The sequence below is a fragment of the Mirounga leonina genome, unplaced genomic scaffold (assembly GCF_011800145.1).
Source record: "Mirounga leonina isolate KUSES-001 unplaced genomic scaffold, KU_Mleo_1.0 Mir_101664, whole genome shotgun sequence".
Classification (NCBI taxonomy): domain Eukaryota; kingdom Metazoa; phylum Chordata; class Mammalia; order Carnivora; family Phocidae; genus Mirounga; species Mirounga leonina.
Genome location: NW_023270175.1, coordinates 2125936 through 2148895, shown reverse-complemented (window position 1 = coordinate 2148895; position 22960 = coordinate 2125936). Strand labels below are relative to the sequence as shown.

Genomic DNA, 22960 nt, shown 5'->3' with positions numbered 1-22960 from the left:
TATAGCATTTCATTGCTTTATAGGACTTATGGTATGATAATGAAAAGGAGTGGTAAGAAAGGACATCTTTGTGCTGTTCCATATATTCAGGGAACAGCAATCAGTCTTTCACCACTAAATATAATGGATCAAGTTTTTTTGTAAATGTTCTTTATCATGCTAAGGAAGTTCCCTTTTATTCTTAATTTTGTGAGAGTACTTTTTCAGAATAAATGTTGAATTCTGCCAAATAATTTTCAGCATCTATTAAGATGTTAATATAGCTGGGTTTTTTTTTTCTTTAGACTGTTGATAAAGCAAATTACACTGGTTTTTCAAATCAGCCTTGTATTCTGAGGATAAACCTTGCTTGGTGTAGCATATAACCTTTTTTTATATATTGTTGGATTTGATTTACTAATATTTTCTTGAGATTTTATATATATATATATATTCCTGAGAGATACTGGTCTATAACTTTCTTTTCTTATAATGTCATTGCCTGTTTTTTGTTTTGGCCTCATGTAATTGTTGGGAAACAATCTATACACTTCTGTTTTTGGAGAGAGATTGTGTGGAAATTGTGTTATTGCTTCTTTAAATGTTTGGTTGAATTTACCAATGATGCCATCTGGATCTGTAGCTTTCTTTGTTGGTAAGATTTTAACTACATACCAAATTTCTTTAATAAATATTGGATTGTCTATTTCTTCTTCAGTGAGCTTCAGTAGTTTGTATCTTTTAAGAAACTCATCCATTTCATCCAAGCTGTCAAATTTACAGGCATACAGCTGTTTGTCATACTCCCCTGTTATTCTTTGAATGTCTATAGGGTCTGTAATGATGCCCCCCCTTTCATTACTAATAATGGTAACATAGGTCTCTTCCCTTTTCTTGGCTGGCCTGGCTAGAGGTATATCCATTTCATCAATCTTTTCAAAGAACCTCATTTGGTCTCATAAAATTTTTCCATTGTTTTTAAGTTTTCAATTTCATTGATATCTGCTCTGTTATTTTCCTCTATTATTACTTTTTTAGTTATTGTTACTTTCCTTGTCTAATTTCTTAAGGTTAAAAGTTAGATAATTGATTTTGATTGTTCTTTTTTTCTAATAAAAGCTTTTCATATATGAATTTTCTTCTAATCACTTCTTTATCTGCATCCTACAAATTTGATGTTTTCTTTTCATTTTTATTAAATTCAATATACTTTCTAATTTTCCTGGCAATTTCCCTTTTGATTCATGGGTTATTTGAAGTGTTTTGGTTATTTTCTGAATATGTCAGGATTTTCCCAGATAGCTTTCTATTACTGATTTCTTGTTAAATCCAGTATGGTAAAAGAATCTACTGTATGATTTCAATATTTTTAATTTGCCAAAGTTTGTTTTAGGGCCTAGATTATGGTCTATCATGATGAATATTCCACGTGCACTTTAAAAGAATGTGTTTTCTGCTCTTACTTGGGGGAATGTTCTATAAATGTCAATATTGAGGAGTTAACACTGAAAAGAAACTCTTAACACTGCCTTGCTAGAATACTGTACATCCTATCCTTGTATCCTTCTACATGAAGCCAATGCAAAGTATGGCCCATGCTTGAATGAGCATGACAAGTCTAGTTGGACTGAATACCACCTGATGTTGGGCATTACAGTATCCCAGTTTTCTACTTGTAATTTTGTTTTCTCTTTATTAAAGAAACCTGCCAAAATTGTATAATCTTAAGGCACTACGAAAATCTCTTTCCCTGTCTTCCACATTTTCTTGTAATATTTTTTAAAATTTTACTTTGCTTTTTTTTAAGATTTTATTTATTTGACAGAGAGAGAGAGAGAGAGAGAGCACAAGGAGGGGGAGCAGCAGAGGGAGAGGGAGTAGAAGGCTCTCCGCTGAGCAGGGAGCCCAATGCGGGGCTCGATCCCAGGACCCTGAGATCATGACCTGAGTTGAAGACAGCCGTTTGACTGAGCCACCCAGGAGCCCCAAAATTTTACTTTTCAAATTTATGATTTTAAACATATCATGCATCAGAAATTTATTTATTTGAGACCATTTACTCAATACCAACTTTTAAGGATCTATTCTTCCCCTACTAATTGATGACATTTCTCTGTATACACATGAGTGTGTGTGTGTGTGTGTGTGTGTGTTCTGTATATACATGTTTCTTAACTCTGTCATATTGGTCTATTTGTCTGTTCCAGCACTGGTTCACAATGCTGTAATTACAAAGATACTGAAATATATTTTAGTATATGTTTGGTAAATGTTAAGTTTCAGAATCAATTATGTCAAGTGCTTCCAAAAAACTCCTACTTCAATTCTCACTGAAAATGCATTATATTTAGGCAAATTTGGAAGGAGCTGACATCATTCAGCTTTCCCATGCATACATATGATTTATCAACCAATTAACTTTACCTTTTTTCAAGTTGTTAATAATGGAGTTTTAATTTTTCCACAAATACATTAGGCATATTTTATTAATTTTTAGATATAGAAATTTTGCAAATTATAATTTTTATTTCTTTCAATATTTCCACTTCTGTGCCATTCTATGTGTCACAATACTTTTGCATGTTATTCCTGCTACCTGGAACATCCTTCTATAAGAATACAGCTCAAGCCTCACCTCCTTTATGAAGTCTCCCAAGGTACCTTAGATGAGGCCCTGAACAAAAGTAACATATGAGACAAACTGAATGTTTCCAAAGTCATCTTTTTTTTCTTTTTTGTTTAATGTGATTCCACTGTTGAGTCTTAAGCACATTTTCTTTCTTTTTTTTTTTTAAGATTTTATTCATCTGAGAGAGAGAGAATGAGAGACAGAGAGCACGAGAGGGAAGAGGGTCAGAGGGAGAAGCAGACCCCCCGCTGAGCAGGGAGCCTGATGCGGGACTCAATCCCGGGACTCCAGGATAATGACCCGAGCCGAAGGCAGTCGCCCAACCAACCGAGCCACCCAGGCGCCCCTCTTAAGCACATTTTCATCCTCATATCGTTCTTTCCTGATGGGTATTAGCCTATTTTTTTTTATTTTATTTTTTTTTAAAGATTTTATTTATTTATTTGAGAGAGAGAGAGAGCACATGAGAGGGGGGAGGGTCAGAGGGAGAAGCAGACTCCCCGCTGAGCAGGGAGCCCAATGCGGGACTTGATCCAGGGACTCCAGGATCATGACCTGAGCCGAAGGCAGTCACTTAACCAACTGAGCCACCCAGGCGCCCGGGTATTAGCCTATTTAATTTATTATTGGTCACTATTTTGCTTTGAAAGTGCTCTATCAATCTCTCCTATTAGGAAAGATTACTAGGTTCTAATGCCCAGCCACTGGTATAAATGTGTCTGCTAGGTGAACTTTTATTGTGAGCTGCTTACTGAGTTCTGACTGTAGTTTAGTGACCCAAAACATTAGTGATACATTTTCATAAAAGTTCCAGATGAAATAACCACTATCATAGTGATACCACCTAGATTTTCTTACAGTAGTCAGAGAACAGACTCTATGCCTTTGTATTCTTAGTGACTCAAGCAGTACCTGGTACAGAATAAGAACATAATGTTTGAGGAATGAAGGAATTACATGGCAGGATATCCCAAATTCTTTTTCTTCTACCACCTTAGGAACTGTGCTGGGGCTTTAATATTTGAGAATGATTCTTATTAGGATATGGGGATCTTATACTTCCTTTCAAAGATTAGGAAAATAAATGTCTATTAAGACATTGATGTTTAAATTAGGCTTCAGGGATGCCTGGGTAGCTCAGTCAGTTAAGCGTCTGCCTTCGGCTCAGGTTGTGATCCCAGGGTCCTGGGATCGAGTCCCACCCACATTGGGCTCCCCTGGCTCTGCAGGGAACCTGCTTCTCCCTCTGCCGGCTGCTCCCCCTTCTTATTCTCTCTCTGTCTCTCTCTCTCTGGCAAATAAATGAATAAAATCTTTAAGAAAATAAAATAGGCTTCAATCCATTTCTTCTTAACCCATCTCACGGACATTTTAATAAACAAAGTATCATGAATGAGCAATTTCCATATGGAGACTGTTTGACACATAGCTTATCATTTGGAATGTCTCTATCTGCAATTTTGGGGTCACATGTCTAAACTGGGGTAGATAATTGGTGGGAAACACAACGAGTAACTTTGAGTGTTACAGTTTACAGCTGGCCAGAACTGTTTACTTGAAAACAGGTATTTTTAAAAGAGCTTATCTAAGAAGAATTTGTATTGGGCTAGTTTGGGGCTTTTGCTGGCGGAATCTAGGCTGGCTAAATTGGGCTATGATGTCATATTGCTTTAATGGGAATCAATCCAACATGCTTTAGGAGTACAGAGCTGTTCAGATTATTCTCTGGGGGTCAAAATATTGACCAGGAGAGTCCCATTCCTTGCAAACCAGTAAGGAAAAAAACAATTGCCAAACCAGCTAGGCTAATTCTATTCCTTTTTATAATTAGGGGAATCAGAATTAAGGGGGCAGAAGAAACCAATGGAGAAATGAGCAAAGGACATGAGCAGTTCACAGGAAAAATATGTCCCTTAAGCATATGAAAAGATGTACAATTTTATTCATATTAATGGAAATACAAATTTAAACTATCCTGAGAATAAAGGCAAAGGATATAGTATATCCAAAGAAATTTTTTAAAAAGAACAAACTTGGAGGACTTACATTACCTGACATCAAGTCTTATTATAAAGCTACAGTAATATAAATAGTTGGTACTGCCTTAAGGATAGTAAAATAGATAAGTAAATAATAGATAAGTAGAATTGACAACACAAAATAGACCTACACATATATAGCCATCTGATTTTTGACACAGATGCCAAAGTAATCCAATGGGGAGGGAACTATTTTAAAGAAATAATATTTAATAAAATTATTTGAGATGGATGATAGTCTTAAACATAAATGCTAAAATCATAAAATTTATAAAATAAAACAAAATATCTTTGCAACTTTGGGAAAGGTTTCTTAGACAAAACAGAAAATAATAATTATATAAAGAACAGATAAATGAAACATCAATGACTAAAACTTTTATTCATTAAAATACACTGATTAAAAATGAATAGGCAAACCAGATAGGGATAAAATACTCATAAACATATATTTCACAAAAGATCAGTACACAGAATATATAAAGATCACTTCCAACTTAACAATTAAAACAGAAACAACCCATATTTTAAAATGGGAAAAATATTCAAATGTGTAAATAATCCACCAGTACAAGTAAAAGAGCTCAACATCATTAGTCATCAGGGAAATGAAAACTAAGACCAAGATATGTTACCAACACACCTACCAAAACTCAAAAATGAAAAGACTGATTAATACCGAATGTTGGAGAGAATGTGGAACAACTGAAACTTTCATACCATATTGGTGTGAGTTTAAAATGGTACAACCATTTTGGAAAAAGCTCCAGTAGTTTCTCATATAACTAACATATACCTACCTTATGACCCAACAATTCTACTCTTAGGTATTTAACCAAGCAAAATGAAAGCACATATCTACAAAAAGATTTGTAAAAGAATGTCCTTAACAGCTTCACTCATAATAGGCAAAAACTTAACATAGTCCAGGTGTCCATCAACAGAAAATGGATAAACAAACTCTGGTATATTTATATAATGAAATACTCAATAATAAAAAATAAAAACTCTTAATAAACACAACATGAATGGACCTCAAGAACAATATCCTGAGTGAAAGAAGCCTTACAAAGAATGTACCCACTGTGTGATTCCATATGGAGTTTTAGAACAGGCAGAATTAATTTACAAGGAAAAATCATAACTGTACAGTTGTCACTGTGGATATTGCTGTAGGGACTGAGAAAAGGGGCAAAAGGGAAATTTCTGAGATTATATCTTGATAGGGGTTTAGTTACACAACTGCATGCATTTGTCAAAATCCAGCAAATGTCTCTGTAAGATATGTGCATCTCACTTAATGTGAATTTTATGTCAAAAGGAAAAAAACCAAGCATAGAATTATAATATACATGCTAAAGTATTTAGGGAGAGGTGTACTGCTATTACAATTTACTGTGAAATGCATCAAAAAATAAGTCAATTTTTTTAAAGAAAGGGATGAATTGATATGTGACAAATCATATATAGTAAAATGTTGATAATAGAATATCAATAATGGGTATATAGTAGTCACTGAAAATTCTTTCTACTTTGCTGTTTATATGAAATTTAAAAAAATAAAATGTTGGCAGAGATAAAATGTTAACTGTGGAATCTTGATGGTCAATATAGGAGTTTTCACTGCACAGTTTTTAATTTTCTATGCGTTTGAAAATTTTCATAATAAAATGTTTAAAAACTATACTGATAACTACCTCTATCAGACTGGAAAAAATTAAAGAGTTTGTCAACATACTCACTTAGAAGGCTGTGGAGAAACAAATACACTCATTCATTGCTGGTAGGGGTGTATGGTGCAAATGGAGAGGAATCTGACAATATCTAGAGATTCATTTAGCCTTTAATTCAGAAAATCTGTTTTCATTACTCTATTCTACTATTACACCTGTACACATATGAAATAACATGCATGCAAGACAATTCACTGTGACATTATTTCTAATAAGAAAAGATTGTAAGAAACCCAATCTAGTGACTAGCAACTGGTAGAATAAGCTATGGTAAACCCAAGCAATTTAATACTAGGTAGCTATTTTTTAAAAAGCAAGATTTTGATGTACTGACATAAGGTGATCTAATGTGCAAAAAGTCAAAAGGTAGTACTCTATCTTTTCAGAAAGTTAGGAAATACAAATATATATTCTTATTGGCTTGTATTTGTATGAAGGAACACTAGAAGGACAAATAACTCAAAAATTGGCTACATATGGGATGGGGAAAACAGAGTGGATGGAGAGGGGGTAAAAGGAAGACTTCTCAGTGCTACTTTTATACATATATGATTGAATCATCTATTCAATGAAATAAAACACAAAAACATAAATGGAAAATTAAAAAAAAAAAAAAAAAAGCAGTGACCGAGTGGGACCATAGGCTTTCAGTTAATTGGACCTATCACCCATAAATTTTCCCAACAGTTTCAATTTCTATAAAAGTTAAAAGCAAATTGAGAAGTAGCAGTAATTTCTATACCTTTTGGTCCAGGGAGCCCATCCAAGCCAGCATGTCCTGGAAGACCTGGAGGTCCTGGGAAACCACGATCCCCTTTTGGACCAAGTGTTCCTTTGAAACCTGGGAGTCCTGGGGGCCCAGGTGGCCCAGGCAGCCCAAGTCCTGGTTCTCCCTTAAGCACACACATGAGAAAACACAACAAAACCTCTCATGATTTTCTTGGTGTTTAATGTTTACCATGGAGAATTTAAAGCAGAAATTACAAGGTAATACCTTTTTTTTCCCTATGGGGGAGGGAATAGGATAACTAAATGAAAAATAATTGACATACTGGAGAGAATATCTGGAAGGATGAGAAACAAAGGATTTGGTTTCAGGACAAGAAAGAGATTAATTGAGAGAGAATAAGATTAAGAACAATTGTTTTCAGCTCACTAAATGTGATTACATACTGAGTATTAGATAATTATTTTAAATTTGACTAAGTGTGATAATGACAATGTGGTTTTTGTATGAAATGTCCACTTACTTAGAGATGAATACTGAAGTATTTATAGGTGAAATAATATGATTTTGAGATTTGAGTTAAAATACTTTAGCAGGGAAAAAAGGAATAGATGAAGTAAATATGAAATCTTAATCATCTGGAATATGAGTAATGGATATGTGAAACTTCATTATATTATTCTTTTTACTTTTGTGTTCATTTGAAAGGTTCATAATAAAATAAGAACAATTAGACAATAGAGAAGTAGTTTCTCATGAGAGCTGGGGTCATGGTCAATTGTTCTTCCCATGGAAGAAATAGCAATGATGAAAACACAAAAAGTTTAAATTAATTAATTAGTACAGAGAAAATACAGAAACAGTCAGGATAATTATATACCACAGCAGTTTCCTGAAGGTTGACTAAGGAAAACTTTAGATTAGCTAAGATATAATAAAAAGAATGGAAAGTAACTCAAACACAGTATTTTTTATTATTATTATTATTATCATATTACTATTATTACTAAGCTAATAACAGTGGCTTACATTACGTATGTGGGATGGAATTGGGACTGGGAAACAGTATGGGAAGTTCTTGACATGCTATTCAAACAATCATCACACAGGTAGGGACAGAGGTTAAATGGTATGCTGATACTACAGAGAAGCACAGGGGGAGCTGATGATTGTATTTTCTCATCTAATCTCATCTCATCAGATAACCTTTCACTCTAAAACAGTTTCAGAAATTTTCTGTTTGCTTCAAATATGACCTCTTGGACAATGAAAGACTGTTTGGGGTTAAATATGGGGCTCAAACACATGACCTGAGATCAAGACCTGAGCTGAGATCAAGAATTGGACACTTAAACAACTAAGCCACCCAGGTGCCCAGGTTAAATATTTTTAAGTGAAAATACAATCAGCTGGGGCGCCTGGGTGGCTCAGTCGTTAAGCGTCTGCCTTCGGCTCAGGTCATGATCCCAGGGTCCTGGGATCGAGCCCCACATCGGGCTCCCTGCTCGGCGGGAAGCCTGCTTCTCCCTCTCCCACTCCCCCTGCTTGTGTTCCCTCTCTCACTGTGTCTCTCTCTGTCAAATAAATAAATAAAATCTTTAAAAAAAAAAAGAAAATACAATCAGCTAACTTTATTTATATAGTGAAGACTTGGGATAATAATGTCTATATCAAAGCAGAGAGCTAGGGCTAATAGAAATAGGAAAAGGGGAAAGAATAAATTAAAATATCCCAGACCTTCGGTCCTGGAAAGCCTGGTGGCCCAGAAGGGCCTTCTAGACCAATTCTTCCAGGTGTTCCAGGTGCTCCTGGAGGTCCCGGAATTCCAGGAAAACCTGTGAAATGATTAGTCATTTTTTAATCTCCAAAGAGAAGACACTTTAAGAAAGATACCCAAACTCCCAAACCCACATTTTTACCCTGTCCAATCATGCTTAGTGACTACAGTGAGATGTGAAAAGTACACTGAAGTTCTAGATGACTACTCAGGATCAAGCCTTACAAATACCTGATATTCCCTTTCATTCATGTTATGGTCCTGCCATTTTCATATAGAGCTAATGTGTGTGGAAGATACACTCTTCTAAAGGAAAATGAGTTATTACTAATGAGACAGAACTAAACATAAGGAATGACTCCCACACAAACATGCAGAAAACTTCTATTCTGCTTATATCTGGATATAGTAAGATACAAGGCCTACCATATAATTCTGGAAGTGAGCTAAAAACAATTGTAAACATTACACAGAAATATACACATAAAGTCAAATCTGACTCTTTTGAAGTCATTTAGTATAAGTGAGTAAGGCCATGTTTAAGTACTGTTCTCAGACCAATGTGCATGCTTGCCACTCATGAGAATAAATTCTGTGAGAAAAAAAGCAGAATTGAAGCAACAGCCCTAAAAACTTTCAGGAAATCAAGAGAATATGATTTAGGATAAAACATTACTTGGATACATATGTGTAATAAATGTTTTCTGCTTAGTACAATCCATTCATTCAACAAGTATCTACTGAGTGCTTACTATGTGCCAGGAACTTTTCTAAACCCTGAAAATACAATGGTGAACACAAAAGACAATAATTCTGTAATTTTAAAAGCTTATATATCATTTTTGCATATCTATGATTTAGGTATTTTCTTGTCTGGACTGTTTTAGATAAAGGCAATAAAATTATAGTGCATACATGCTGTGACTTTTCACTTACATTATTTATGGTACCTAGAAAAGAAGCACAGTTAACTTATTTGTTGAGGGAACTATATCAAAGAATAATGTTATACTAACTAGTTAAATTAACCTGCCTGCTGCTCAGTCCTACATACCTTTGGGACCAGGCGGTCCAGGAAGCCCAATTCCAGGGACACCTGGTTCTCCTTTACTACCGGGTATTCCTGGCAAGCCTGGCTGGCCGGGAAGTCCAGGGTCACCTATGGAGAAACAGCAGTTTTTTCAAAGGGATACTTTCAAAGAAAGAAGCCAGTGAGTGTTAAAGACATGGCCAAATAAATTCCTCACACACCTGGAAGACCTACTTCACCATCTCTGCCTGGATTACCAGGCAGGCCAGGCTTCCCTGGCTGGGTTATGGTCTGACCTGGATCACCTTTAGGACCTAAGAACAAGAAGGAATAAACAGTGAATGAGAAGTGTTCACTTGACTAAAGATCTCCTTTAATTAAAAGCAAAACAAGAAAGTATCTATAATTTTTTGAAAATGCACACTAACAAGAACCCACAAGAAAAATAACCCCATATTATATATTCAAGGAATAAACCAAACAGAAGAATAAACTTTCAAAAAGAAAAAGTAGATGACAGGTTTTTTTGTTTTGTTTTGTTTTGTTTTGTTTTGTTTTTTAAGATTTTATTTATTTGCGAGAGAGAGAATGAGAGACAGAGAGCATGAGAGGGAGGAGGGTCAGAGGGAGAAGCAGACTCCCTGCTGAGCAGGGAGCCCGATGTGGGACTCGATCCCGGGACTCCAGGATCATGACCTGAGCCGAAGGCAGTCGCTTAACCAACTGAGCCACCCAGGCGCCCAAGTAGATGACAGTTTTAAGAGCTTCCAGGATTGGGGCGCCTGGGTTGGCTCAGCTGGTTAAGCGTCTGCCTTCGGCTCGGGTCATGATCCCAGGGTCCTGGGATTGAGCCCCACATCGGGCTCCCGGCTCAGTGGGGAGCCTGCTTCTCCCTCTCCCTCTGCCCCTCCTCCCTGCTTATGCTCTCTCTGTCAAATAAATAAATAAAATCTTTTTTTTAAAAAAAGAGCTTCCAGGATTGAAGATGGCATCTATAAAAATAATTTTAAATGTAGGTCAAAAGAGCCTAACAAAACTCAAACTGCAGTAAACAAGAAATATTCATTTTGGTTAACTGATGGTACCTTAAGGTTTTATGTGTGCAAAGTCCAGTACACCTACTTCTCATTAATTAAATAAGGACTTGAAATAGGCTCAGGACAAAGGTGGATCTCTAAAACCTGACATAAAAAGCACTGACCATGAGAGAAAAGATTGATACATTTGACTACATTCAAACTGATTTCTGTTGATTAAAGACACCATATAGAGTGAAAATGGCAAGCCATAGTGAGTGAAAATTTTGCAGAATAGATAACAAACAACTAATACACAGAATATATATATTTAAAAAATCCTAAATCAGTAATAAAAAGAAACAATCCAGTAGAAAAATGGTCAAAAAAACACTTGAATGGGAATTTCAGAAATGGAAATTGAAACAGTCAATAAACATATGAAAAGGTGCTAAACTTTAATGTAATCAGGGGAATGTAAAATAAAACTGTCATGAGCTACATCACACTCAGCAAACTGACAAAAATGTAAGAAGTCTGGCAATACAAAATGTTTATGAGGATGTAGAACAACAAGAACTCTCTAATACTGCTGATGAAATTGGTACAATTGCTTTGAACATTATCTAGTAAAGCTGAAGATGCATTTATTCTATGCTTTGGGAATGCTCATCTTAAATATATACTCTAGTCCAGGGATTGGCAAAGTTTTTCTGTAAAGGACTGAACAGTAAATACTTTAGGCTTTGTGGGCCATATGGTCTCCAGTAGCAACTACTCAATTCTGCAAAATGTTGAGTCTATGTGTAGGAGTGCAAAAGCAACCATAGACAATAGTGAATAGGTGCAGATGTATTCAAATAAGTTTCATTTGTGACAAGTAGTGGGCCAGATTTGAATGCTGTGCCATAGTTTGCTGACCTTGCCTCAGAGAAGTATGTGCACATGTACACCAGGAGATAGATAGATAGTTAGATAGATACAAGGATGTACACAGAAGCATTGTTCATAATACACCTGAACTATAAATAACCCAATTGTCCATCAACAACAGAATGGATAAATCGTCACACACACACACACACACACACACACAATGGGATACTATACAGCAATGAAAATGAATGTACTATAGCTATACACAAAGTTAATATAAAGAATACTTACCCTATGATTCCATTATTATGAAGTTCAAAAAGAAGCATAATTAAAGTACTTTGTTTAGGGATCCATATCTAGGTGATAAAACTAGGGGGCAAATGGAAGGAAATTATGCAAAAGTCAGGACAGTGGTTACCTCTGAAGAAATGGAAGGGGATTATGGTCAGAAAAGGACAGAGAGAGGAAGATGGGGGTTTCTAGGATGGTGGCAAGCTTCTGTTTTTTGACATGTGTGGTAGGTACATGTGTGTTTCCATTATAATTGTTAAACTTTATGTACCATGTAGTTAAAAACAACAAACAACAATAACAATGAAGACAGAAGAAATTTAAAGAGGGAACCTCCCCCCCTTTAGAGAAAACACATACTCTGAGCTCCCTTGCTAAGGAGCTCTGAAAAGCCCAAATATAAATGGCCAGGGAAACATCCTTCATGAAAGGAAGCCAAGAATGACCAAAAGATAATACATTTCTGCTTTTAAGTGCCAAATTAAAAACAAAACAACCATAGTAAACTCACCTGGTATTCCTGGCTGGCCTGGATTTCCTGCCACACCTTGTATGCCTTTTTCACCTACTGGGCCTGGAGGGCCAAAACCCACAGGGCCCATAGGCCCTCTATTCCCTGGGAGACCTGGCAAGCCTGGATTCCCAGGCAGACCTCTTTCACCCTTAAAAGCAATTCCACCCTGAAAAGGGAAAAATTTAATACAGAAACATATAGATATAGGTTGGTATGCTGGTATTACTGAATACAACTAAAGAAATGATACAGCCATAAATAGTTCTTAAAAGCTGTATAAGCGTATGTTATTACGGGATGGGATGTGTGATCATTCTACTTATTCATTACTTCCTTCAACAAATATTTTTTAGTTCCTACTTTGTGTCAGGGGCCAGTGATACAGCAAAGAACAAAAATAGGCAAAAATCTCTGCCTTCATAAAGCTTACATACTAGCAATAAATCAAGAAGTTTGTAGTCTAGCCATCACATGGCCATCTACTTACACTAACCTCTAAGCTTACTATATATAAAACCAAATTAGACTTCTGTTCTTAGGTCCAAATAAACCCAGACAAAGATATGTAGTATAAGAGAAGGGGAACCTCACACTGACCCATAAGCATCTTAACCTCCTGCCCACCTATTCACAGCCAATATTACTCAATATAGTAATGGGTTAAGAAGATAAAACAACTGAGAGAAAAGAGTGGTAAAGAACCCCTACATAGTCAATAACAGTGTACCATTACTACATACAGTTACAGTCCTTTAAGCACTAAATTGGGTGTTCATCATAGCACCAGGCCCATCCTAGGAAATATCCCTAAGTAACAATTTGACATCACAGAACCAAGAATATCAAACCAACTCACAGGTTCTCCTTTGGGGCCAGGAAGCCCTGGCAGTCCATCCTGTCCAGGGGTACCGGGTAAACCAGGAAGCCCAGGGGCTCCTGGGGAACCCAACTCTCCTTTGTCACCCTTCATTCCTGGAAAAGTGAGGATGTCACCAGGTTCACCTTTAGATCCAGGAAAGCCTGGAGGACCTGGAGCTCCTGGTATGCCCTGAAGGAAGAAAAAGAAAGAAGGGAAAAAGAAGAAGAGAAAAAAATCAGTTTCTTTTTTTTCCAACACATTTCTCTCTCCAGTTTATCATATCAACCCACCCAATAACATTTAGTGTACAAAGCTAAGAACAAAGTGAGGCATGTGAGTCAGGGAGAATCAAGGAATGAAAAACAACACAAATTAATAGAAGAACTAAATTTCTTTTATTATATATATCCACAAGAGAAAACCAAAGTGTAAATGGATTTCTTCTAGTTTTTTTTTTGTTGTTGTTGTTGTTCTATAATATACTCAAAACTTACTGTTAATCCTTTGGGACCGGTTAGACCAGCATGTCCTTTTTCTCCCTTCTGTCCAGGGAAACCAAGAGATCCTAATACATGCACATACATACACACACACACACACACAATAATGTGAACTTTGACCCTGAGCCCCTGACAAAGCTCATATAAAAATCATCAAGTCAGGAAGTCAAGTTTTAAAATAAGAACCCCATTCAATCACATTTAACAAGTCACATTTTTGTTTTCCTATTTTATGCTCTCAAAATGAGCAAATCATCCTTTCTTTTAGGTGAATCTATACAATATTATATCCTTAGGTGTTTCCAACTACAATGCCTCTCAGAGCTCACAGTGACCAATTGCTAGGCACAGAGGTGCTAAGGCTCCTGTAACCATCCTATTGCCAAGCGGAGAAAGAGATAAGGACACACAGTATGAGTATCTTTTTTTGTTCTGACCTAAACAAATTTCCCAGATCCTTATGAGTCCTTTCTTTGGTTTACTACTTCATAAAATTTGGTTTATGAGAAACATTTGGTGCCCAAAGACTAGAGGAAATATAACTAAAGAAATGGTTCTCAAAATGGGTCCCTCGATCAGCTGTATCAGCATTACCTGGGTACTGGTTAGGAATGCTAATTCTTGGGCCCCCACACCAGATCTACTGAATCAGAAACTTTAGGGGGGTGGGACCCAGCAATATGGGTTCTTAACAAGTCCTCCAGGTAACTCCGATGTACTCCCAAGTTTGAAAACCACTAGACTGGAGGTACAAGGCTAGATTATTAACTTCCAGTGGCAGCTATAAGACCTGTTAAAAATCTATCTCCAAGTGCTAAATGAATTAGTTTCTTTGGCAGACATACTAGACAGAAAGGTAAGAGATCTGTCTACTCTCAGCCCTGACACAAACATAAAGTATGATTTCAAGAGATATAATATTGGGATATCCCAAGAGGCACTTGAGGGAGAGTTGTGGGTCTGATCGATATCAAATATAATTTGGACTGGAAACAGGAAAGGAGGAGCTATATATAGAAAGAGGAATATGGGCAGCTGGTTGCCAAACTACAGTAGAAGCCCTGTCCCTTAATGACAACATGTGATACATCCCCAAAGACTAGAAGCTCTGCCACTGGAAACTACACTCAGGGGCCAGACATTATGAGCTTTTCCCCCAGATTTTTGGAAGAAAGAAGTTTGACTCTGTATGAATTATTTTCCTCACCATATGGAAAACAGGGAAGATAATTTTCTTGGAATAATATTGTCAAAATGCTTTAATAGAAAATACTGGTAGCTTCAGGTGTTAGAAACAAGAGCATAATTTATTTTGTAACAGATAGAGGCATTTCATATTTAATTATTTATGGATATGAGAGACTTGCTATAAAATGAGAAACTGGCATCATTATAAAACTGAGCTCACTAAAATCTAGCCAAGAAATATTGTTACAAGGTTGCCTGAGGCAGAATGTTTTACCTGGAGGACCTGGAAGACCTGGCAGACCAGGCTGACCTGGAGGCCCTGAAACACCAGTTCCAATACAGTTGAAGCAGGTGTCACCTTTGTCACCTAGAGAAAAGCATATTGAGAAACAAATTTTACTCAAAGGGGTGTGTCTATGTCCTTTAGATAAGTTCTAAAGAAGTTAGCACCAAGGGACAACATTCCTACCCAACAGTATAGTTTAGAGAAGCCTATATTAGAATGAGCTCATTTGATAAATATTTGCCAAGTGCTTATTATTTGCCAAGTACTGGTTCCAGGTATCTATGATATAGTGGTAAACAAAACAGACAAAACAAAACAGGCAAAACAAATAAAACAGGCAAAAATCCATGCCTTCATGGTGTTCCCATTCTACCAGTGGAAAGGGATAATAAACAATGAAGGTAGCCAAGTATTTATATATATATTTTACATATATGTGTGTGTGTGTGTGTGTGTGTATCAAAAGGTGTTATGTTTATAGAAAAAATACACCTGGGTAAATGCGATTAGACATGCTAGGGATGGGTGGCAGTTTACAATTTTAATAGGGTGGTCAAATGAGATGATGAGATATGATAAAATCTTAAAGAATGTGGCATGTGCCTAATGAATGGAGAGGTACTCTAGGAAGAAAGACTAGCCATGTTTGGCCTATTCAAGAAACATCAAGGAGACCAGATTGCTGGAGTAGAGAGAGGAAGGGGAAGCAGATCAGACAGTTCACAGGTTATAATGAGTGGCATATCATAAAACGTCACATAGGCCACCATAAAGCCTGGCTTTTACTATGAGTGAAATGAGAATCCAGTAAAAAAAATATAAACAGAAAAGCAAGATGATATGACTTAAGTTTGAAATGGATGTCTCTGGCTGCTATATTGAGGACAGAATGGATGTGCAATGATAGAAATAGCATAATCATTTAAGTGGCTATTGCTGTAGTAATCTAGGAGAGATGACAGCTCATCCCAGAGTTACAGCAATGAAGATGAGGAGAGTTGGTTAGATTCTGGGTATATTTGAAAGTAGAGCTCATGGGATTTTCTCATGGATCATACATGGAATACAAAAGAAGAAGAGAATCAAAGATGACTCTAAGGTTTTCAGCCCAAGCAACCAAAAAGCTAGGGTGGCCTGCATTTAAAAAAGGGAAGACATAAGTGGTAAAATTATGGGGGAGGAGGTAGCAGAGATCAGGACTTTAACTTGATCCAGATGTCAAGTTCAAAATGTCCAGTAGACAGTTGGATATACAATCTAGAGGAAAAGACTTAAATTTGAAATTGAAAGTCACTGGCAAATAGGTGGTATTTAAAGTCATGAGACTGACTGAATTGAGTTCAAATACAGAAAAGGAACAAGGACTAAAATACTCGGGGCATTCCAAAATTAAACGTTGGGTAGATAAATTTAAAATACATATGGAAATGCAAATTAAGCCAAGACTTACTATAAGGCTACAATAATTTAGATTGTCTAGCATTGGTGGAAAGAGAAACAAATAGAACAATTAACAAAATAGAGAGGTCGGAAACAGACTAATACATATAGTGTCATAAGATTTACAAGGAAAGTGCTAATGCAACTCATTGGAGAAATGACAGTCTTTTGTACTACAATATTGAGTCAATTGGATATCCATATGGGGAAAAAAACTTTGATGCCCACTTCAAACTATACACAAAAATTACTTGAAGACAGATGAAAGATCAAAATATAAAAGTCAAAATAATAAAGCTTCTAGAAGAAAACACACAGAAATATCATCAGGTTCTTGGGATAAGCAACGATTTCTAAAATAGAACATAACACTAACCATAAAAGAGGACATTAAAGATTGGATTTCTTTAATTTCCAGTTAAAAATAGGAAAAAAGCACTTTACAAAGAGAATACATGAACTATAAGAAAAGAGGCTCAGGGGCGCCTGCGTGGCTCAGTTGGTTAAGCGACTGCCTTCGGCTCAGGTCATGATCCTGGAGTCCCGGGATCAAGTCCCGCATCGGGCTCCCTGCTCAGCAGGGAACCTGCTTCTCCCTCTGACCCTCCCCCCTCTCATGTGCTCTCTCTCATTCTCTCTCTCTCAAATAAATAAATAAAATCTTAAAAAAAAAAAAAAAGAAAAGAAAAGAGGCTCAGCATCAGTAACTCATCAGGTAATTGGAGACTAAAACCGCTTTGGAAAATGGTTTGGTGGTATCTATGGAAACAAAACCTGCACCTACCCCTATAACCCAGCAATTCCATTCACAGGTATATACACAACAGAAATTTATGTCCTACAAAATATATGTATAAGAATGTTCATAGCACCTTTACTTATAATAGCCCTAGACCAAATGTCCATTAACATTAGAGTATTTAGGTATATTGATACAATGAATACCAAAGAACAGTGAAAAATATTGCTACAAACAAAAATATAGGTATATCCTACAGACATAATATTGAGCCAAAGAATTAGACATAAAAGAGCCCATACTGTATGATTCCATTTATACAAAGTTCAAGATTAGGCAAATTAATATATGATAGAGGATAAAATAGTGGTTACTTTTGGGAGTGCTGACTAGGGGGCACAAGAGTCTTCCAGAGTCCTGGAAAAGTTCTATATTTTGATTTAGATGGTAGTTACATGGGAGATTATATAGATACATTGAGAGAGGGAATGAGATATATGAGAGAGAGAGAGAGAATGAGATATATAGAGAGACAAATATACAGAAAGAGATATATATAGACATATCTATCTCTATCACTACCTCTATATCTAATATATATATATAATAGTCCAAGGAGGTATGAAGAAAATCAGGACAAGTGAGGAAAGTGTTTAAAGATGAAAAATTGAGTAAAAAAAAAAGAACTGAGACTTGATATTTGGATTAGCAGGGTATAGGCTGCTGGTGACTTGGACAAAAACAGCACCTGTGGAGTGGTGGATCAGGCAGTAAAATTTTGATTGGAGTGAAGAGTATCCACAGATAGTGAGTAGAAAATTCTGGGGTTTTGCAGTAATGGGAGCAGAGGAATAAAGCAGGATCTGGCAGGGAAAGTGGGATTATGATAAGGTATTTTTTAGATGGGTGAAAAAAGGTATATTTGTATGCTGCCAGGAGTGATCCAGTAAAACGGAAAAATTGACAATGTGGGAGAGGCAGGAATTTCTGGAATGAAATCCCTGGGAACATAAGAGGGAATGGAATCCATTGTTCAAATAGAAGAATTGGCTTTAGATAGGAGCAGTGATAGTAATAGGCAGGAAGGCAGAGTATATGTGCACAGATGCAAGTAGGTGGGTAAATGTGGTAGTGGTAATCTGTGAAAATTCTCTTATTACTTCAGTTGCTCAGTAGAAGAGGAAGAAGGTCCAAATCTTAACATGAGAATGGAAGGGGAGGTGTTAAAAATTTGAGGAGGGAAGAGAAGGTGTAGGCTCAGAAGATGTGATAATTCGGAATTACCAAAACTAGGCTTTTGTTCCAAGTGAGTACAATGAAGTGAGAGGAGAGCGAAGGAGGCAAGGGTTTATACACGAGATTGTTTACAATGATTGATCCTGACATTTATAGGTTAAGAGGGAAGAAAGGACATCAAAAGGTTGAGGGAGAGTCAAAGTTGGAAGGTATCGGTGAGGTTGAAGTAATATTGGAGTCAGGTTATCAGAGGTAGTGAGCTAGAAAGGATACAGTGGTCAGAAAATGGGACTCATAAAATCAAGATTATGGAAGTATGCATTACTGGTGATGAGATGGTCTTGGGAGGAAGACCATGACAGTGAGTGACTGAGGTAGAGTGGAGGATATAGGGCATTTGGCTGAAGATCTGAAAGAATGAAGGAACGACTATGGGGGTCAAACCTTTCACTCCTTGTTCTCCTTGGAGTCCCCTATCACCTGGAGATCCCGGAGGGCCTGGAGGGCCTGCTTCACATATCTCATCACCTGAGACAAGATAAAGGATAGCAAACTAATTGTTGTGAAATATCCAGAAGACTAAACAAAAAGAAAGCTTGACAGGCTAGAAAAATAAGATCTATCTTCAGTTACTTCTCTGCAGTAATACAACTACCTATAAGCAAAAGGAAGATATAATAATGGTGTTAATTTGAAGGGAAAATTTAAACATCAAAGAATCACCAAAAATCAAAAGTAGAAGAAGCAGTACAATAATGCCAACCTTCAGCTGGATTCACTTACAAATGAAAACAAAACCAAACCCACAGAATTTAAGGAGAAAAGTATAGCTTACTAGGAGGGATGTGAGGGCCAGGAGGGCCAGGAGGCCCTGGAAGTCCAGGAGCCCCAGGCTGTCCATCAAGTCCAGGAGATCCAGGAATAGAAATTCCAGGTGGACCTTCATCACCTTTCTGGCCCCTTTCTCCAGGAAAGCCAGGGGGGCCAGGAGGACCGGTAACTGAAGTCCCTAAGATAAAAAAAAAATTAAAGTGATCAAAATGATCTTATTTTAGAGATATTACTTTAGTTCTCAATGAGAAATAATGATAAGATCTTCCTTTAATGTATAATGCCAGTTATGTTCTTATTTTTTCTATGAGAATAGACATATGGAAAAGCATGAAAAGTTTTAAATAATGTAAGTACCAGTTTGAGTGTAAGAAAGAATAATTTAAGGTAGCTTTACTACTTTTGGAAATGTACTGATAACCCTCTACCTGCTCTTCTTTGATGCTTTGATCTTTTTTTTTTTTTTGATGCAATGATCTTTTAATCTAAGAAATACTAGAAAGCCATTAGCAAGAGAAAAAGAGGCATCTAAAGTTTTCATGCAAACATGGCTCTATTTCTGGACATTCTTCCGCACTATTTTTCTATCATGAACACATCCTTTTATAATAATAAAAATAATCATTATAATTATAAATGATTTGAGTAATGTTTTCAAAACTGCTAAGGAAAATATACCCATTTTGTTCTTTTTAAAAACCATCTTTATAGGGGCGCCTGGGTGGCTCAGTCGTTAAGCAACTGCCTTTGGCTCAGGTCATGATCCTGGAGTCCTGGGATCGAGCCCCGCATCAAGCCCTGCATCGAGCCCCGCATTGGGCTCAAGCCTGCTTCTCCCTCTCCCACTCCCCCTGCTTGTGTTCCCTCTCTTGCTGTCTCTCTTGTCAAATAAATAAATAAAATCTTCAAAAAAAATAAAAACCATCTTTATAATGATGTACTATAAGTGGGCTAATTGAATTTAAATAAAAAAAGAAAATAAAATGCTTCTATCTTCATGAAAGATGTTTGTTGAAAAAATAAATAAAAACCATCCTTACTAGATTTACAAATTTATCTTCTAAATGCATTTTAGAATCAGTCTGTCAGTTTCATTTTAAAAAAATACTAGAATTTTGAATGAGATTAATTTGAATTTAAAGATTAAATTTTGGTAGAATCACCTGTTTATAATATTGAGTTCTCATATGAAAAATTAAGTGTATCTCTCCATTTATTTATTAATTTTATATTATTTAATGATCTCTTACAGAATTCTGAAAAAAGGTCTTACACATCTTTGGTTTGGTTTACTCATGGGTTAATTTACTCCTGTGAATTTTATTGCTATTACTATTGTTAACTGGATTTTTTTTCTTATATGTTTAATTTTTTTACTGCTGGTGAAGAGAAAGGCAAATAATATTTAAGTATGCAACTATCATATCTGGCCACCTTGCAAACATTCTAAGTTCTGGTAATTTGTCATTTGATTCTTTTAGGCTTTCTAGGTAGATTATGATAGGGTTTGTGAATAACTAAAATTTGGGGTTTTGTTCCATCCTTACACCTCGTTTTTCTTCCAGACCTAGTGTACCAGCTGGTCTCTCCAGTGTAAGGACAAACAGTATAGGCAACTCTGAGTATGTGTATCTTATTTTTTATTTGAATGAGAATGTTCTGATGTTTTACCACAAAAGTATGGCATTTTCTGTACAATCCTGCACTTGCTATATGAAGCAGAGAGCTTCATCAAGTTCCCTTTTAAACTTAGTTTGATAACTTTTTTACCTTTTAAAAATTGAATGGGTATTGAATTTTATTGACTGTTTTCTTTGCAAACAGCGGCCTATTCTCTTTTAATCTGTCAGTGTAGTAGTCAATTACAGTAATGTTGAACCATCCTTGCAATCTTAAGGTAAAATTTAGTTGGTCACATCATCGTATTATTTAATATATTTCTGAATTGATTTGCTGATGTTTTATCTAGGATTGTTGTTTCTACACTCATAAATGAGATTGAATTATAATTATTTCTAGTGCTATCTCCTTGATGGTTTGGTATCAATGTTATTAAATTAAATGTCCTGGGGCGCCTGGGTGGCTCAGTCATTAAGCGTCTGCATTCAGCTCCGGTCATGATCCCAGGACCCTGGGATCAAGCCCCGCATCGGGTTCCCTGCTCGGCGGGAAGCCTGCTTCTCCCTCTCCCACTCCCCCTGCTTGTGTTCCTGCTCTCACTATCTCTCTCTCTGTCAAATAAATAAATAAAATTTTTAAAAAAATAAAATAAATTAAATGTCCTTTTTAAAAAAAAATGCTCTAAAAGTTTGTAAGATATCAGAATTATTCACCCAACAACTTAGTAGAATTCATCCACAAAACTATATAACCACCCATACAATGTTTTTTCATGGAAATCCTTAACATTACCAAATCTTCCATGGTAATTAATCTACTTAGGTTTTTTTACTTTCTCAGGAAAATTTTAGTAATTGTGTTTTTTGTTTCATGAGGAATGTGTATTTCATTTAGAATTTCCAATACATTGATAGAGTTTTATAGTTTTCTTGTAATTTATAATTGTATTTATGGTAATAATATTTTATTGATATTATTTGTGACTTCTCTTGCTTTTCTCTTGATCATATTTTATTCTTATTTTTAGCTTTATCAACTTGTTCCTTCTATTTTGTTTATGCTTATTTCAGTTCTTATTATTTTTTCAAATTAACTCATTTATTTTTAGTATTTTTAATTTTGTAATACAATTAAGGGTACCACTTTGGCTATGTTTAATAAGTTTTGATATAAGGTTGTTTAGCATTTAGTCATTTCCATTTGTTTCTTCCTTACCTCCAAAGTTATTTACATATGTGCATTTTAATATACAAATGTAAAGGTATTTGGTGCTTTCTGTTGTTAATTTCTAACTTCATTTCACTGTGGTCACAGAGCATAGCCTGCATAGAATTTTAAAAGATTTTTTCTGGGGGCGCCTGGGTGGCTCAGTCAGTTCAGTTAAGTGTCCAACTCTTGGTTTCAGCTCAGGTTGTGATCTCATGGGTGGTGGGATCCAGCCACACACCAGGCTCCTACTCAGTGGCGAGTCTGCTCCAGTCTGCTCTAAGATTCTCTCCTTCTGCCCCTCCCCCTACTTGCACCCCTGTGTGTGTGTGTGTGTGTGCATGCGCGTGCACCTCCTCTCTCTCTCAACAATAAATAGATAAATCTTAAAAAAAAAGAAAGATTTTTTTCTGATCTAGTAGAGCCGATTTTTGTAAATGT

The 22960-nt window shown here is 36.1% G+C and overlaps 1 protein-coding gene across 2 annotated transcripts in view; it reads right to left on the bottom strand.

Moving 5' to 3' along the window:
• Window positions 1-22960, bottom strand: part of COL4A5 (collagen type IV alpha 5 chain) — a 224292-nt gene that overhangs the window by 62996 nt on the left and 138336 nt on the right. For both annotated transcript variants that reach the window (XM_035006996.1, XM_035007003.1), the window contains exons 20-29: window positions 19698-19871; window positions 19307-19390; window positions 15436-15528; window positions 13968-14038; window positions 13471-13662; window positions 12612-12780; window positions 10136-10228; window positions 9939-10043; window positions 8845-8942; window positions 7123-7273 (exon numbers count right to left, since the gene is read on the bottom strand). In XM_035006996.1, the coding sequence (XP_034862887.1) occupies window positions 7123-7273; window positions 8845-8942; window positions 9939-10043; window positions 10136-10228; window positions 12612-12780; window positions 13471-13662; window positions 13968-14038; window positions 15436-15528; window positions 19307-19390; window positions 19698-19871 (1230 nt within the window). The remainder of the gene's footprint in view (window positions 1-7122; window positions 7274-8844; window positions 8943-9938; window positions 10044-10135; window positions 10229-12611; window positions 12781-13470; window positions 13663-13967; window positions 14039-15435; window positions 15529-19306; window positions 19391-19697; window positions 19872-22960) is intronic.